The sequence below is a fragment of the Leopardus geoffroyi genome, chromosome C1 (genome assembly GCF_018350155.1).
Source record: "Leopardus geoffroyi isolate Oge1 chromosome C1, O.geoffroyi_Oge1_pat1.0, whole genome shotgun sequence".
In the NCBI taxonomy this organism is placed as follows: Eukaryota; Metazoa; Chordata; class Mammalia; order Carnivora; family Felidae; genus Leopardus; species Leopardus geoffroyi.
Window position 1 is genome coordinate 12,598,032 of NC_059328.1, and position 16,703 is coordinate 12,614,734.

Below are 16,703 nucleotides of genomic sequence, written 5' to 3' on the forward strand. Positions count from 1 at the left end.
TTGATCTCTGATCCGGGTTCTTCTAATCCTGAGAGAGGCAGAGGGGAAGTGCAAAACCAGGGGCTTTATGATTTTATTGCGTCAATTTACAGGTGAACCAGGGCTCAGGACAAACCCCAGCCTCTCTCCAGTTGTGGGGAGTCTGAGTAACTCTCAGAAGGATCCCTGTCCTGCGATTTCTTTCTTTTTTTCCTTTAAATTTTTTTAAACATTTATTTATTTTTGAGAGACAGAGAGAGACAGAGCACGAGCAGGGGAGGGGCAGAGAGAGAGGGAGACACAGAATCTGAAGCAGGCTCCAGGCCCCGAGCTGTCAGCGCAGAGCCCGACGCGGGACTCGAACTCACGGACCATGAGATCATGACCTGAGCCGAGTCGGACGCTTAACCGACTGAGCCACCCAGGTGCCCCCTGTCCTGCGATTTCTTTGCATTGACAATAGTGAGCCTCTGCATAGTGTGGTACAATTTACAAAGCGGTTTCCTGTGATTTTCCTGATACCCTAAAGTGGTTGGTGTTATTTGGATTAAGAGTCTCATGGTATTGATCAGAGACCCTAACACAGAAGTGTAGAGAGGCTAAATGATATGGTTAGGGTCACGCAGCCAGTAAGTGGTATACAACTCAACATCACACAAGATTTGAAAGAACATACGTCGTTCTTCTGTCTATGCATCCATGCACCCATCTATTCATCCATCCAAGCATCCTTCCTTCTATCCTCCCTCCTTCCCTCCCTCCCTTCCATCCATCCATCCATCTGTCCGTCCATCCATCCATCCATCCATCCCTACATTTCTCCATCCATCCATCCATCCATCCATCCATCCATCCATCCCTACATTTCTCCCTCCATCCATCCAACCATCCATCCATCCATCCATCCATCCGTCTGTCCATCCATCCATCCATCCATCCATCCATCCATCCATCCATCCCTGCATTTCTCCCTCCGTCCAACCATCCATCCATCCGTCTGTCCATCCATCCATCCATCCATCCATCCATCCATCCATCCCTGCATTTCTCCATCCATCCATCTGTCCGTCCATCCATCCATCCATCCATCCATCCCTGCATTTCTCCCTCCATGCAACCATCCATCCATCCATCTGTCCATCCATCCGTCCATCCATCCGTCCATCCATCCTACCAACTATCCACCCATTCAACAAATATTGAGCACTTATAATCTGAAAGATAGTGTAATACTAGCTTCCATGTTTTGAGCGCTTGCTAAGTCTTGGGGTCTACACGTATTTCCCATTCCATCTTCTCAGTAACTTCGTGAAGTGGTTATCATCTGGGCCGCTTTCCCAGTGAGGAAGGTGTCCCTCCGAGAGGTGAAGACACTATTCCAGCTAGTGAGCGGGGGGTGGCGACTTGAACCCAGGCCCGCCTGCCTCCAGCGCTCCTGCTCGTGGTCCCCTTCCTGGTCTACTCCGGAAGTAGTACCTTCTTGGGGTTCTGAATGCTTCACCGGATGTCAGTGTTGCTCAGACAGCTCACGCGTTTGAATGTCTGTGTTTGTCTCTCCATCCATCCGTCTTCCCAGGTGGCGTGTAAGCTAGTCAGCCACCCCTCCTTCCATCCAGACGCCCACCTGCCCTCCCTCCGTCCGTCCGTCCGTCCGTCCCTTGCTCTGTTTGCCCACTCCTTCCTGCAGCGGCGTGCCAGAGTCCGCTCTTCCTAGCTCACGAGAACTAGGAACCAATTGCGCGCTCTTTCCGACGCCGCATTCAGCGACGTCACACTAGTGGCTTGAAATTTGCCACGGTGGCGTAGTGACATCATGGAAAGCCAATAAAGCAGGGGTCTATTTCCTGGAGAAGCGCGTGTTAAATATTTACCGGCACGGCACTGCTTCCATCCGTCCCCTGGTCCCCCTGGGTTTTTATCCATCTTCTTGTCCATCTGTCCGTCCATTTACCCAGATCTGCAGTCCTCCAGCCAAGTTTATCCATTTGCTCATCCAGCCATTTTTCTGTCTGTCCATCCAACCACTCATCCCTCTGTTTATAGTCCATCCGTCTGTCCAACCAGCTCTCTGTCCATTCACCCGTCTTCCTGTGCATTTGCCCACGCACCTGCCCATCCATCCATCTGCCAAACTTGCCAAGGACCTCCTGTGTCACCAGCCCCTCGCCGGCCCCTGGCATATGGGGGGATGCCTGAGACACAGTCCTTGTCCTCTAGGCACTGTTCCCCTTCTCTGAGCGGGGCTGGCTGGTCCCCTGCCCCTGGCCCCCCAGCAGCTAGGACTCCCAGCCCCCGCTGCCTGCGCGTTGGGGTGGGACACTGCTGGAGCCGATCCCTGGCGGGAGCCATCCCCAGGCCCCACGTCCCACCTCACCTGGTCTCCTTTCTCCTCTGTTGTCCTGTCTGTGTCCTCCCGTCCCGCCTGCTCCTCGCACCTGCTCTCCTGCCTGGCTGCTTGGGGGCTCCAGCTTTCTCCAGACCTGACTAGGCTAAAGGAGAGATACGCCAGGACTAAGAGAGACATCTTGGCTTTAAGAGCCGGGGGGAGAGACGTGCAGGCGCTGAAGCACAAGTACGACTGTAAGGTACTGTCTGTCTGTCCCCTGGCGGCCTGGCAGGGGCCCACCCCGACGCCGGGGCCTGGCCGCCTCTCGCACCTGTGCCGGGACTGGTGGTGCCGGCATCTGCTCCTTTCCACGTTCTCGCCTCTCTCTCCGAGTGAAACCGTCACTGTGCCAGAATTCCTGGGGGGTGGGCTGGGCTGGGCTGGGGCGGTCTGCAAACTCTGGGGTCCTCAGAATCACCTGGGTGCTTTGGAGAATGCAGATTCCTGGGCTGCACCCCCAGAGATGCTGATTCTGTAGGTCTGGACCGAGGCCCAGGAATCCGCAAATTTGGTAACTGTGGCGGTGGGTTTGGGTGACGCCTGGACAGATGTGAGCCTTAGTGAGTGATGCTGAACGTTCCTCCCGCCCTGAGCCGTTCAGAGAGATCCAGGGTAAGGAAGTCTGTAGGAGGAATCCCAACACCTTGGTCTTAGATGAGACCCAGACTTCTGGATAACGATGACACCGACAGCAGGAACTTCTTTTAGTTGAGCACCTACTATGTGCTGTGGAGGCCTGCAGGCCTGGCTCTGAATCCCCGTCCCACCACTTCCTCTCTTTGTGATCCCGGGCAGGTCTCTTGACCTCTCTGAGCCTCGGTTTCCTCACCTGTGAAATGGGGGCATTAACAGTACCAGCCCCCTGGTAGATGTAAAGATTAGGTGAGCTCAGGTCTATAAGGTGCTCAGTGCTGTGCTTGGTGTGACCTAAGAGCTCAGTGGGTGGTGGCCACTATTACTTACACACCTGGCTGTTTTGTCCCCAGGGCATCCGGGGAGGCAGCTGTCTTACTGCTGTCATTTAGCATCAGTGAGGCTGGAGAGAAGTAACTGGCTGATGGTCACAGCGCTGGTCAGTGGCAGAGCCGGGATTCAAACCGGGGTCTGCTGTCCATCCTGTGCCACGTCCTGTTTCATCAGAACCCGAGGCCTCCCCCGAGGGGGAGGGGGAGGAGGAGGAGGAGGCGGCGGGGGAGGGGAGGCACTTTATAGTTCGTATACACACGCCTTGGGGGGCCTGTGACCTGAGGGGGGCAAGTTTAACTTCTCAGAAGGCGAAGGCCCCTAGAGGAGAGGGAGCCTTGAAGGGAAGATTCTATGACCACTGTTCTTGCCCTGGCTGTGACCCTGGAATCAGACGCCTGGCCCAGCCTCTGCACCGTGGTTGATGGCGGGGACACCTTCCGGGGTGTTCATTTGCTGCTCTTCTTTGCCCAGGAAAACGGCAAGAGAAGACCGCTTTGGGAGTTTGTAGGATAGCCGCCTGCCCCAGCTTTCTTCCGGGAAGGAACCGGGCTCAGAGCAGAGGTTTCCAATCTGGGGCTTGTGACCCCTCCCAACCCCCAGAGGAGGACGAGCATCTCTGTGTAGTTTCTGGGGTCGGACATCCGTGCTTCTCCTTAGATTATCACAGGTGTTTCTGACCCCCCGAGCCCCACTCCTAGAAGCCAAGAATCACCACTGAAGAATTTTACCATTTCCATGCAGGGAGGCCCCAGGGGACTTCCCCTTCCTCCTGCTGGGTGTGGGGGGGAGGCGAGGGGTGTTTCCAGAAGTCAGCATTGTTCCTGAAAAGCCACCACCATCCCGTGCCCCAGGCCTCACGCCCAATGGGTTTTTGGCAAGGCCGGCTGCTCCGGGCCCTTCCACTGGGGACCAGGGGGTTTGCTTGGAGGAAGGTGATAGCAGGGACCAGAGCCCCCCAAGGGAGTGCTCTCCGCCTTCAGCAGAGAGTTTCAGGAAGGAGAGTGTTCTAGAACTGCACTGCCCATTATGATAGTCACGTGGTTCTTTACGTTTAAATCAGTTACAATTAAATATAACCGGGACTTCAGGTCCTTAGTGACAAGAGCCACTTTTCAGGTGGCCCAGGAGTTACTGGTGGCTGGTGGACCCCCTGTGGGCACGCCGAGAGTCGGCATTTCCATCACTGAGAAAAGTTCTGTGGGATAGGGCTGACTGTGTGTCGGGGAAGATGCCAGGGCTGGGGGCTGGAGGGGCAGTGCAGGGATAACTTCTGGGACAGCGGCTCTGTTTGCGGGCCCCGGGCTCCCCCAGTGCTCAGCTCGCGGCTTCCCCCTCCTGGGCGCGCGTCCTCTCCTGCCTCACATCCTGCTTTGCCTGCCGCGAGGTGTGGTGGCCGCGGTCCGTCCCCACGCCGGGGAAGCTGTGCTCGGCTCCGTGGCAGCTCCGGCCTTCCCTCCCCTTCCTGGGCCTCGGCGCAGTCAGAAACTTGGCTGCTTTGGGGGGCAAGGGACGGGGGCCTCACTTGGGTTTGGCAGATGGGGTGGGGGTGTGAACTCACTTCCTTCTGCTTGCCCCCAAAGTAACCGCTGCCGTTTGCGCGGATCATCTTACTGTCCAGCGTGCTTCCCTGGCCCCCGTTAGTCCTCATAGACCCTGGCACATCTCAGGGAGGAAACTGAGGCTCAGTGAGGCTAAGTGACTTGTCCCGAGAGGCGCGGCTGGGATTTGAACCCAGGCCTGGCGCTCCAGGCCTCGGGTCTTTCCCCTGTGTCATGCCACTGCCTTCATTTGACGCCTACCCGTGCACTTTGTCCCGAAGGAAGACATCAGGTTAAGACCTCCTTTTGTCATTAAACAGGGTTCCTCCGGGGTGATCTCCAGGGCACAAATGCCCCTTCTCACCCCTTCCTGGGATGCATTGGGCGGCGTTGCCTGGCTGTCCCCCTTGGCCTCTGCCGCCCCGTCCCTGGGAGTGAACGGGCCCTGGGGTCATGATGTGAGCGGCCCCGGCTGGGAGGCCTGCGTGGGGCGGCGTGGCCCTTGGCGGCAGGCGTTCTGGGCTCTCCTTTGGCTTCTCTGATGAGCCCCTCTGCCTTTGCTCAGATGACCCAGCTCATGAAGGCTGCGAAGAGCGGGACCAGGGACGGGCTGGAGAAGACGAGGATGGCCGTCATGCGCAAAGTGTCCTTTCTGCACAGGAAGGACGTCCTCGGTGAGGCGCCGTGGGCCTGGCTGGCGGGAGGGTCAGCACTCGGCTCTGTGACAGCGGGGACAGTGGGCGAAGTCGCTCGGGCTCTGGGCTCCTTCGGTGGTCGGAGTCCTCTCTGGCTGGTCCCAGTTAGTTTCCCACCCTCTGGCAGGTATGGTCTACCTCGTTTTGGGGGCCCTGGGGCCTCTCCCTTGGTCTGGGGCCCAGCGGCCCTGCCCTTGGGCTCTGTCCTGGCCGTCTGGGCCCCCCGCCTCTTATGCTGTGCAGCTTACCCGGCCTCATCTTTGGACGCTCCCACCCTTTCCTTTATCCGTCACCCATCGGCCCGGCAGCCGATATTTACTGAACACCCACTGAGAGCCGCACCCCGTGCCGGGTGTAGGGCCACCAAGATGAACGAAGCAGCATTTCTTCCAGGAATAGAAACAGGAAGTGACGGTCAGAGGCGGACAAGCAGTGGCGGGGAAATGTGGCAGGAGCAGGGAGGAGTGCAGTGCGAATGAGCAGTCAGGGAAGGGCTGGGAGCAGGAGGACGCAGGTCAGTTAGGTAGCAGGGTGGGGGGGGGGTGAGGCAGGGAACAGGAGCGAGCGTGTGGAAAGGCCCAGGAGTGGGGAAGTAGGAGACATTTGAGAAAGGATTGTCGCGATCGTCCACATGTATCGGGGACTTACTGTGCGCGAGGCAGTCTCTCACGGTCTTTGTGGTTCCTTGTTCAATCCTCGTCAACACCGGACGGTACGCAGGGCTGTCCTGTGTCCATCTGGAGATGAGCAAACAGGCACAGAGTGGCTCAGTGACTTGCCTGGGGACACACAGGGACAGAAAGGATAAAGCAGAGGCTTCACGTGGCTGGAGTGAGGGTCCGGGAGACCAGTGAGAGACGGGGGCCAGGTCAGCACAGGCGTTCAGGCCAGGGAGGCCTTCGAGACTCTGTGCCCTCTTGAAAAGTTACGTGCTTTACCTTCTCTGTGCCTCAGTTTCCTCATCTGTGCATCTGCCTCAGGGGCCGGGGTGAGAGTGAGCGAGGCAGTGCGTGGAAAGAGCCCGGCACGGCTCCTGGCTCCTGTGTGGCAGGTGTAATTCTCAGTGGGCAGTCCCTCATTGGAGTTGTGTGCAGCTCTCTGGTCTGGCTTCAGATCCCGGCTCCCCGGCCCCTTGGCTGCAAGACCTTGCGTAGGCTTCTGCCCCTCTCAGAGTGGCAGGTTCCTCATCTGTGAAATAGGCTTATTACTCCAGCACTGCGTGAACTTGGCACAACCCTGAACCTTTGGGAGAGCCCCGGTCCCCAACCGGGGAGCGGATGGGCGGAAGGGTCCTCTCAGACTCGGTGGGGTGGCCTGGAGGGTGGACAGGGTGACAGGCCGGTTGGCCGCGAGTGGTCCCTGGTCACCCTCCCCACCCCCAGACTGGCCAGGCTGCCAGCGGGCTCTCCCTCGGCCCTCCCCCGCCCCGCCCGCCGGCCCAGAGCCTTCCCCAAAGTGACCCTCCCACCCGGGTGTTATTAATAGCCACGACAGGGCTCGGATCACTGGCCAAGAATGTTGCCCGGTGGCGCATGGGGGAAGAGGAAGCCGCGGGGCCGGCGGCTGGGGTGGGTGCGGAGTGATGCCCGGGGTACCATGTGGGCCAGGCAGGAGGGCCTTCACCACCCCCACCCCCACACTGTCGTTCGCTGTCCCTCCTCCTCCTCCTCTTCTGTCTCCTGTTCAGGTAAGGGCCCGCCCGGGTGTCCCCGCTCCCTCGGCCCCCTGCTCAGGGGTCGCTGCCCCTTCTTTCTGCTCAGCTTCCCCACGGCCACCCCCACTGGGTGTCAGGGTCCTCAGCAGCTAGGGTCCCATCTCCCTGTGCCTGTGTCTCTCTTGTGGGGGCAGAACCGTCCAAAGCCAGGTCCCTGCACTCTGCCTGACCTCTCTCTCTCTCTCTCTCTCTCTCTCTCTCTCTCTGCCTGATCCTTGGTCTGTCTCCTGTTCTCTGTCCGAGAGCTGCCTCCACTCGGGTCTGCATCGCCCAGTTGAACTTTTTCCCTTTGGGTCTGTCTGCATTAGTTGTGATGAAAACTTGAAAACGCACAGCCAAAGAGCCCCATTCTTCTTGGGGCTTACTTTCTTCCCCCTTTTGGGCATCCAGAAGAAAACTATTTTTAGTGCATAGTGATGGAGACACGGGCGGCCTGGCTTACTCCGGGCCAGGAGTGGGCGGGTCTGAGCAGGGACAGGGACTCTGGCAGAGCTGATCGGGCGAGCTGGAGGCCCCGGACGTGCTGCTCTGTGGCCCCTTGCTCGTTCCCGTTAATTTACGGACCGACCGATCTAGCAGAGCGCAGCAGTGAGTGCAGCTTGTGGGCTCTGACCCTGTGTGGCCCCAGGACCCTGGCCCAGGGTGGTTCCCAACTCCTGGGGGGCTGAGCAGTCTAGGTCATCCTTGCCTGCGTGTGTCACCAGCCCATCTGACTTTGCAGGTGACTCGGAGGAGGAGGACATGGGACTCCTGGAGGTCAGCGTTACGGACATCAAGCCCCCGGCCCCGGAGCTGGGCCCCATGCCAGATGGCCTGAGCCCTCAGCAGGTCTGTGGGTAGAGTGGGGTGCCGGGGGTCTTTGGGGGCAAAAGGGGTGGTTGGGGACCCCGCGGGTCTGGGTCTTGAAGGGGAAGGGGTGAGCGGGGCCTCCTGGCCGAGCCTCAGCTCGTTCTCTCCTCACCTGCTGCGCAGCCTTCCAGATTGGGCCCGGCAGGTCCCATGCCGTTGTCCCGGGGTGGGGACAGGGGGGCCGGCATTCAGAGCCTTTTCTTCCCACCCCCAGGGTGACGAGAGCAGCTCCTGCTTAATCATTTCACACGGGAGATGTTGTTTGCAGGAAAGACCGCAGTGACAGAAGGGTTGGAAAGCATTGACCTATTCCAACTTGGGAGACTACGGAGGGGCCAGCCCACCCTCCATCTCCGGGCTTCTCCCAGGCGCCGGGGGTCTTTGGGCGATGCCTCCCCTCCCCCGAAGTGTCACACGGGACCAGGACCCGGGGGCTTTGCTCTGGGCCTCAGGCACAGGCATGTTGCCAGGAGGCATGAAACGGGGGGGTGGGGGAGACCCCTGCCTTCCCCCGGTTGTGGGGACACTGAGCGAGTCGCGTTGGGGCAGCAGGTGCAAAAGATTTGCCCCTCTTTTGGCTGGCAGAGGAGATGCTTGGCCTCTTTTGAAAACCAGGGAGAGGAGATGTGGTGGCCACGCCTCACGTCTCAGGACGTGAGTCCGTCCGCCTGCTTCCTTCTTTTCTGTTACCCGCCTGGACCCCCTGCCCCCAGCACTGAGGTGGTGACCCCCTGCCCGCGCGCAGCGAGTCCCTGTCAGAGCCAGGCGCGAGCCCAGGCTTCCGGCTCACAGTCCGGGCTGCTCCTGCTGGCATTGGCCGCGTCTCTCTCCTCTGGAGCCTCTTGTGTTTCCCGGTTAGGCAATATGAGTTACTTTGGGCCAGTGGCTCTCAGCCGAGGTGATTTTACCCTCCAGGGGCATTTGGCCGTGTCTGGTGACGTTTGTGGTTGTCGCAACTGGAGGTCCTCCTGGAATCTAGCGGGCGGGGGCCAGGGATGCTGCTGAATGTCCTACAGTGCACAGGACAGTCCCCGACACACAAGAGTCACCCGGCCCCCAGTGTCAGCGTGCTGTGGTCGAGAACTCTGCTCTGGGAACGGCTTGGGCACCTGGGGATCGGTGACCATGACAGTGCATCTGGCTGTGGGGCGGCCTGAAGGACAGTGGGCCTGGCCCATCCTGCGGCCCTGGGGCTGTGCGGGCCGTAGTCAGGCCTGGGTCCCAGGCGGGGCCGTGGGAATTTGCTGACAGAGGTGTGCTAGGCGGGAAGGAGGTGTCCAGAGGGGCAGGGGGAGACGGTAGTGGCTGGATCGATGCCCACGACGGCTGTGGGGGCACAGTGGAATCACCTGGGATGCTCTCACCACCCCCTCCCCCCCCCGCCCCGCCCATACCTAGGTAGTGCCCTATACCAACTCAGTCGGAATGTCTGGGGAGGCAGCTAGGTGACAGCATTTTAAAGACGCCCATGTGATTCCACTGTGCAGCAGGGTTTGCTTATGCACCTGCCCCCTCTGTGCTGCTGGGCCCAGGCGAGGGCTCCCAGCCTCTTGCCGGCCAGGCTACACCTGAGGGGTGTGTTGATGTGGGCCGAGGAGAGGAGGGGCCAGCGAGAGGGGGGCTGGGAGGGACTGGGCTGTTTGGCCTGCGGTGGAGCTCACCCAGTGGGGTGGAGAGTACCCTGAGGGATCCCGTCTGAGGGAGGGGGGTTGGTTAAGGGGTTGGAGCTACGAGGGGTGGGAGCTGAGATCTCTGTTCCGTCCAAGAGAGAATTTTCTCCCCCATTTGTCCCAGGATGTGGGAGGCCACCTGACCCCTTGGAGGAGGGGTGGTGACTCCCTATCCCTGGATGTACGCGAGGAGCGGCCTGGCGGGGGCCTCGAGCCGAGCACCCCACACCCCCCATCTGTAGGCGGGGCTCTGGAGGGCAATGCTGGCCTGCGGGCCCCGGTGGTCCCAGGAGCGGGCTCTGGGAGGGACGAGTCCCTTCCGTCCTGCAGCCCCTCAGCTCTTCTGCCACCAGGACTCCTTCTCGGCCACCCGGGGCCTCTGCACACATCGGGTGGGCGCGGCCACTGACTGTGTTTTCTGGCCCGGGCAGGTGGTCCGGAGGCACATCCTGGGCTCCATCGTGCAGAGTGAAGGCAGCTACGTGGAGTCTTTGAAGCGGGTACTCCAGGTACGACTCCGGGGGCCTCTGGGGAGACAGCAGGGAGGACCCCAGAGGGACACTTTGTAAGGAGGGTTTGTAGGGAGGTTATGGGCAGTTTTAAGGGGAAGGGGCCACAGGCCAGCGCTTTTATGGGGACAGCAAGCGTTCCTGATGCCTGGGAGTTGGCAGGAAGACTGCATTTCTGAACCAGAGTCGCGGGTCTGTGAAGTGAGGTGTGCCCTCTAGCGTAGAGGGCGTGTGGGCCCTTCTGTGCCTGGAAGGGACCGTGCTTTCCCTACCAGTCCGGGAGTCCCGGGCCAGGGGCCACGTCTCCCATCATCCGGGATCATCCTGGGCCCCCCCGCCCCCTCTGTCAGTGCTCGTGTGACTGGAGTAACCCTGCCGCCCCGGTCTGTCATCTGCACTCCCGAAGGGGTGACTCCTCTGGGGGTGCTGTGACTCCAAGACAGGCCAGTGGGGAAGGGAATTGTTGGGGGTCGTGGGGTGTCGATGACACCGTCCTCTTGCCCCTCCTGAGTTTGGAGCCACACAAGGGCAGCCCGGGCGGCAGGCAGGGAGAGATGACAATATCACCGTGTTCCTGATGGCTGGTGGGGGCGTGGCTCTAGGGCTGGGGGCCAGGGGACTTGCCAGGGGGGCATCGCCGCCACCATTCCATTCGACACGCGGGCTCAGTCACGGGCAGAGCTGCCCAGGGCCGGCCTGGGCCTCGGGGCCTGCCTCCACGGGGCTGTTTGCAGGCGGCCTCTTCCCCCAGCCCAGCATGACACCTAAGTCACGGGGGTGGGTTGTGGGTAGGCAAAGAGGGGCCAGGAGTGTTACATTCATGGAGACCCTTCCCAAAGGACAGGTGAGGAGTGAGGGATACGTGCCCTCCCACCTCCTGCCTCCGGGAAGGTCCACACATGGCCTGCTGAGTTCTGATTGGTAGGGCAACTGGGTGGGAGGGGCTGTGGCCGGGCCCTGGGGTGCTCACCCCGCCGCCCCCCCCCCCCCCCCCCCGCCCCGCAGGATTACCGCAACCCCCTGATGGAGATGGAACCCAAGGTGCTGAGCGCCCGTAAGTGCCAGGTGGTGTTCTTCCGCGTGAAGGAGATCCTACACTGCCACTCCATGTTCCAGATAGCCCTGTCCTCCCGGGTGGCCGAGTGGGACTCCACCGAGAAGATTGGGGACCTCTTCGTGGCTTCAGTAGGTATCCCAGACTCTCTTTCCCCAGCCCCCACCAAGGTGAACACCGCAGCCCTGACCCGGATGTCATCCGGGCCAGCCTCCTGCCTCCACCTGGTCGGTCACCTGTCCCAGCCGGCAGGGTCAGGGGGAAGCAGGGCCCGAGTCTCCCTGGCCCAAGCTGGGGTGCACACGACAGCTTCTAGTGGGTCCTTGGAGATGTCTGCGGGCAGGGTGCTGGGGAAGCCAGCTCACTGTTCTGGCCCTGCTGGGGCGGCTGGTCTGAGTACTCATAGGGTGCTCACCGGGCTGGTCCGAGTACCCACAGGTTGCTCACCATATGAGATGCTTTCGCATCCCATGGCCTTGGCCCCCAGAGGACTCTATGCTACGGGACAAGGGGCAGGTGCACTGGCTTGCTGTCCAGGAGGCCCGGCTGGGTCCCAGCTCAGTTTTGTAACCTTGGCCAGCTCCAGGGCTCTCTCGGGGCTCAGGCCGCCCATCTGAGGGGGGACTCTTGGTTTTTCAAACTGCAGTCTGTGAACCCTAAAGAGATTTGTGGGGGGTGGGTGCATCAAGTCAGTGGATCTGTTTTAGATCATTGGGTTCTGCTAAAGGGAAAAAATATATATGGTTTTGCAAACCCCAGCATTCAGTAGATCCGATATCCTGGTCAGTGTGGACAAGGACCTGGGGTCAGGAGTGCTGTCCTCGGGGCTGGAGGCCCAGGGCATTTTACTTCCTGGGGGTGGTGAGGAAATGCAAAAAGGGGCATCGTGGCTGCCCCACCTCTGTCCCTTCTCCCCTCGCCTTCCCGGGTCACCCTGCTGGGAGAGGAGGAGGGTCCCTGGTCTCTCCTTAGCACTGACCCTCCCTCCCTGGACCGTGGGCATCTCTCCACCCCTCGGAGCCTGGGTTCGTCCCCTCAGTGGGGCGACAGGTCTCCTCACCACAGGGCTGGTTGCGAGCCTCCGGGTACCTGGCACCGAGGGCAGGCGTGCCGCCCGCCCTTCCCCTCACGTCACAGTGACCCTCCCTCCCTGCCCCCGTGCCCATCCCAGTTCTCCAAGTCCATGGTGCTAGACGTCTACAGCGACTATGTGAACAACTTCACCAACGCCATGTCCATCATCAAGAAGGCCTGTCTCACCAAGCCTGCCTTCCTCGAGTTCCTCAAGGTGGGCCCCTCTCATGGGTTTCTCAGGAGGGAGAGGGCCCTGCGGCCCAGCTTCGGGTGTCACATCATCGCTGTGGCCTGGATGCCACCCCCCCTTTCCTTTGGGACATCCCCCGTCCTGGGGGGAGAGGATCGGTCCCTCTTGCCCCCCAAGAGGAGGGTGATGATGAGGTGGACAGATCCATAAGCAGCCTGGGAATCTGGAGGTTTGTCAGGTGGAACAGGAGGCCAGTGGCCTCTCTCGGATGGGCGAGGTGACGGGCGGGTCCGTTGGGGGGGGGACCTGGCCCTGTTGGGGCTGTGCTCCTCCGTCGGGTTTGGCTCGGGTGGGGCTTCAGGTTGTGGCTGGGCCCTCGCCGCGGGAGGTCAGCGGACGGCTCCGCCCCTTCTCCAACAGCGTCGGCAGGTATGCAGTCCTGACCGCGTCACGCTCTACGGATTGATGGTGAAGCCCATCCAGAGGTTCCCGCAGTTCATCCTCCTGCTTCAGGTACCGTGCGGGGTTCGGGCTGCCACGGACCTGCAGGGTGCGGGGGCAGGAGCCCAGGCGACCGGAAGGGAGTGAGAGCATGTGGCCTCCAGGGGCCTGAGGGGTCCCGGCAGTGGGGAGTTGCTCAGTCAGCTGGCTTTGGCCACGTCAGGCTTCCAGAGGGAGCGTTGGTCCCCACGCGGAACTCCCGGAGCTCGGAACCCCTTCCCTGATCGCCCAGGGCCCTTAGTTGGGGTGAGCCGTCACCGCAGCCGGGCTTGGCGGGGGGGGGGGGGGGGGGGTCGCCAGGCCGAGGGCCGCCCCAGCACTTTCTTCTCTGTCCTCAGAGCTTCCAGCTGAAGGAGGGAGCTCTCATCTCAGGACACTGCTGATCAGTGAATTAGGGATTGATCCAGAGATTTATTTTTTTTTTCTGTTCATTAGCTATTTCTGGAGGCCTTACTCCTTGTTCGAAACCATCTGTCCTGGCCGAAAGCTGGGCACCTTCAGATCGGGTCTCTGCAGGAGGTGGGAGGGTGAGGCCTTGACCCCAGGCCAGGGGAGGAGGGTCTGCCGGCGTGCGGTTCTCATTCCCGGCTCTCTCGGGGTCCTGGCAGGACATGCTGAAGAACACCCCCAGGGGCCACCCGGACAGGCTGTCCCTGCAGCTCGCCCTCACGGAGCTGGAGACGCTGGCCGAGAAGCTCAATGAGCAGAAGCGGCTGGCCGACCAGGTGGCCGAGATCCAACAGCTGACCAAGAGCGTCAGTGACCGCAGCAGCCTCAACAAGGTGAGTGCCAGGGTCCCCCCTCCCCCCCACCTTCGCGCCTTTACCTGTTCTGCAGCCTTTATCACCTGTCACTCTGCCTCCTCCCCTCGGCCACCCACTAGATGGCAGTGTTCTCCGAGGGAGGGATTCCTGGCTCCCCTCTGAGCCCCGCAGACCTAACCCCGAGGATTGGGGTCTTGACTGCCTCTTCCCCATTCATTACCATTCACGTTATTTTAGGATAAAAGCCGATTTTGTCCACCAGTGTCATTGCCAGGAAAGACACCAGAAATGAGAGTCTAGCATCGTGCTTGACACAAGTAGGCTCTGCAGTCAAGAGTCTGGGTTTGAATCCAGACTTCGCCAGTGGTGCTCACTGTGTGGCCTCAGGAGAATCACCCAACCTCTCTGAACCTCACTTGCTCCCTCTGAAACGAGGAGAACTCAGTGGGGCCTGACCCCAGGGCTGCCGTGAGGGAAACGGAGGCGTCAGCAAAGCAGCAGACCCAGAGTTCTTAATACAAGGTGGCTGTTGTCATTATTAGTGTTTTATTTATTTATTTATTTATTTATTTATTTATTTATTTATATGTTTATTTATATGTTTATTTAATTTGAGAGAGGGGGAGGAGGGGCAGAGAGAGAGAGAGAGAGAGAGAGAGACAGAGAGGGAAAGAAAAAGAATCCCAAACAGGGACATCAGGCTTGATCCTACAACCCTGGAATAGTGAGCTGAGCTGAAATCAAGAGTTGGACACTTAACCAATTGAGCCAGCCAGGCGCTCCTAGTGTTATTATTAAAAAAAAAATTTTTTTTAATGTTCATTTATTTTTGAGAGAGAGAGAGAGAGAGAGAGAGAGAGAGAGAGACAGAGTGTGAGCAGGAGAGGGGCAGAGAGAGAGGGAGACACAGAATCCGAAGCAGGCTCCAGGCTCCGAGCTGTCAGCACAGAGCCTGACCAGGGCTCGAACCCACGTATCGTGAGATCATGACCTGAGCCAAAGTGGGACACTCAACTGACTGAGCCACCCAGGCGCTCCACCCCTGGTGTTATCTTTAAAGAAGAAAGATGAGAAATTCAGGCCATGGTTTGGGACTGTAACTCAGGAACATTCTAGTAAAAACAACAAAACAAAAAAATCCCCCAAAACCTTGGAAAACTTTCAAATGAGTCTGTAGAGAACCTTGTTTTCAACATGAAAAGTCAGCACAAAAAACCGGAGTCCCCCAGAGTCACCTGTTGGTGCGCGTGACATGAGCGGCTCAAAGCCGCACCTAGATGTGGGAGGCCCTGCCCCCTGGGCCCCACCTTCTTTCTCCCACTGGAGGGCAGAGGTTGGTGGGGATGGCTCAGAGTGGGGTGACCCCCATGTCAGGGGACATAGGCAAGAACAGTGGCTGTTCTTTGGGGCAGAGACATTGTATGAGGTCATCATAGGAGGTGTTCAGATCTTTTGGGGCAAGACTGGGAGCCTCCTGGCTCTGTGGGCCCCGAAAGCAGAAGTAAGGTTAGTGACTAAGGCCAGTGAGATTTCAGCCACATGGGGTGGAACTTTCTGAGAGCACGGGAATTCTTGCCAGATGGCCAACAGCCCTTTCCAGGCGGACTGCCCTTTACAGTATATGATACTAACTTACACTGTCGTCTTTGATCTTCACCATGAGCCTGGAAACCCGGGCGAGGTAGCCTGTGGGGTTCCTTGCAGTTCTAGGCATCAGAGATCCCACCTCTTAAGACTCTCCCTCCTCAGGCCAAATTCAGGCCGTACACATGCTTTTAGGCCCACATAGTATTTTCAAGAAGGTGGGATCGGTTGCCATCATTCAAAACTGGAAGGATGTCCCAGAAAGTCCAGACTTGTAGGTCTGCTTGAGGGGCTGGAAGAGCTGGCACATTGGCCCGCCTTCCTGCCAGGAAGGTCACCTGAGTAGTGGCTGCCCCCGCAGTCCCCAGTCTGTCCCCGCCTCCAGGCAGGCCTCCCTAACCTGCCCCACACCAGCTTTCTGTTTCAGGATGTCTCTTGAAAAACAGGCTTCAGGCCAGCCCTGGCACCTGCTCTGCACTTGGGAGGGGTCTTCTCCTGTCCCCTCCTTTGGCCCCCTTGTCTGTAACCAAGGGGTTTCTCTTGCTCGCACACCTGTGCACCTGCTGGGGGGGGGGGGGGTGCGAGGAGACCTGGCTGGGCAGGAGGAAATCCCTGTCTTCAGCATCACTGTTCTCTTCAGCTCTGTCCCCGATGGGACCCAGGCAATAAGGGGCCAGGGTCACTGGCTGGAGGTCGGGAAGACCTGTTTGGTGTTGGACAAGGAACAGAAGGCTCTGAGCCTCAGTTTCTCTACCTGTCAAGTGGGGGCATTTTTGAGACGTGTGGGACGTGGTGGCGGTGTGGTGGCCACGCACTGCGCCTGCCTCGAGCTAGGACCCACCCCCCCCCCCCCCCCCCGCCCCACCTTGGACAATCTCGGCCAGTTCTGAGACCAGTCCGGTGATTTTCCTCTTGCCGTCCATCCCCTGGGGAAAAGCGGAATTGAAACTGGGTGTGCCCCAAACGGAACCCTGCCGGCTATTTCAAAATGTGCCTGCTCAGGACCCTCCAGAGGGGGGTTTGTGCAACATCCGCTCTTCTTTTTTTCTTTTCATCTGCCTGAGGGGCAGGGGCGTGGTTGCCAGAAGCCCAGGGGACTTTCCTTCCAAGGTTCGGGTCGTGGCGCTCTTGGCAACCTTCTGGGGGGCCTGCTGTCCTCGGGCTTCCAGTCTTGTTTCCATGTGCTGGCGGCAGCTTGATGGAGGAGGTAGTGACACAGGGGAGCCCAGC

The 16,703-nt window shown here is 59.6% G+C and overlaps 1 protein-coding gene and 2 long non-coding RNA genes across 14 annotated transcripts in view; 1 reads left to right on the forward strand and 2 right to left on the reverse strand.

Moving 5' to 3' along the window:
• Positions 1–16,703, forward strand: part of ARHGEF10L (Rho guanine nucleotide exchange factor 10 like) — a 159,387-nt gene that overhangs the window by 79,837 nt on the left and 62,847 nt on the right. For 6 of the 11 annotated variants that reach the window (XM_045475829.1, XM_045475828.1, XM_045475832.1 and 3 more), the window contains 8 exons: positions 2,448–2,564; positions 5,435–5,543; positions 8,000–8,106; positions 10,229–10,306; positions 11,312–11,491; positions 12,532–12,648; positions 13,045–13,137; positions 13,734–13,907. In XM_045475829.1, coding sequence (XP_045331785.1) covers positions 2,448–2,564; positions 5,435–5,543; positions 8,000–8,106; positions 10,229–10,306; positions 11,312–11,491; positions 12,532–12,648; positions 13,045–13,137; positions 13,734–13,907 — 975 coding nt within the window. Of the gene's footprint in view, positions 1–2,447; positions 2,565–5,434; positions 5,544–7,064; positions 7,252–7,679; positions 7,867–7,999; positions 8,107–10,228; positions 10,307–11,311; positions 11,492–12,531; positions 12,649–13,044; positions 13,138–13,733; positions 13,908–16,703 lie in introns of those variants that run through there. The other 5 variants (XM_045475835.1, XM_045475834.1, XM_045475837.1 and 2 more) reach the window with 4 other exon arrangements.
• Positions 1,647–3,764, reverse strand: LOC123597272. 2 transcript variants are annotated; one of them, XR_006712055.1, is made up of 4 exons: positions 3,333–3,764; positions 2,784–2,987; positions 2,354–2,468; positions 1,647–1,823 (listed from the first exon to the last, which is right to left on the reverse strand). It is a non-coding gene; the product is annotated as an uncharacterized LOC123597272 (long non-coding RNA). The 2 variants fall into 2 exon arrangements; XR_006712054.1 differs by lacking the exon at positions 1,647–1,823 and having other exon boundaries at positions 2,113–2,468.
• Positions 5,481–7,010, reverse strand: LOC123597273. The gene is made up of 3 exons (XR_006712056.1): positions 6,503–7,010; positions 6,213–6,343; positions 5,481–5,588 (listed from the first exon to the last, which is right to left on the reverse strand). It is a non-coding gene; the product is annotated as an uncharacterized LOC123597273 (long non-coding RNA).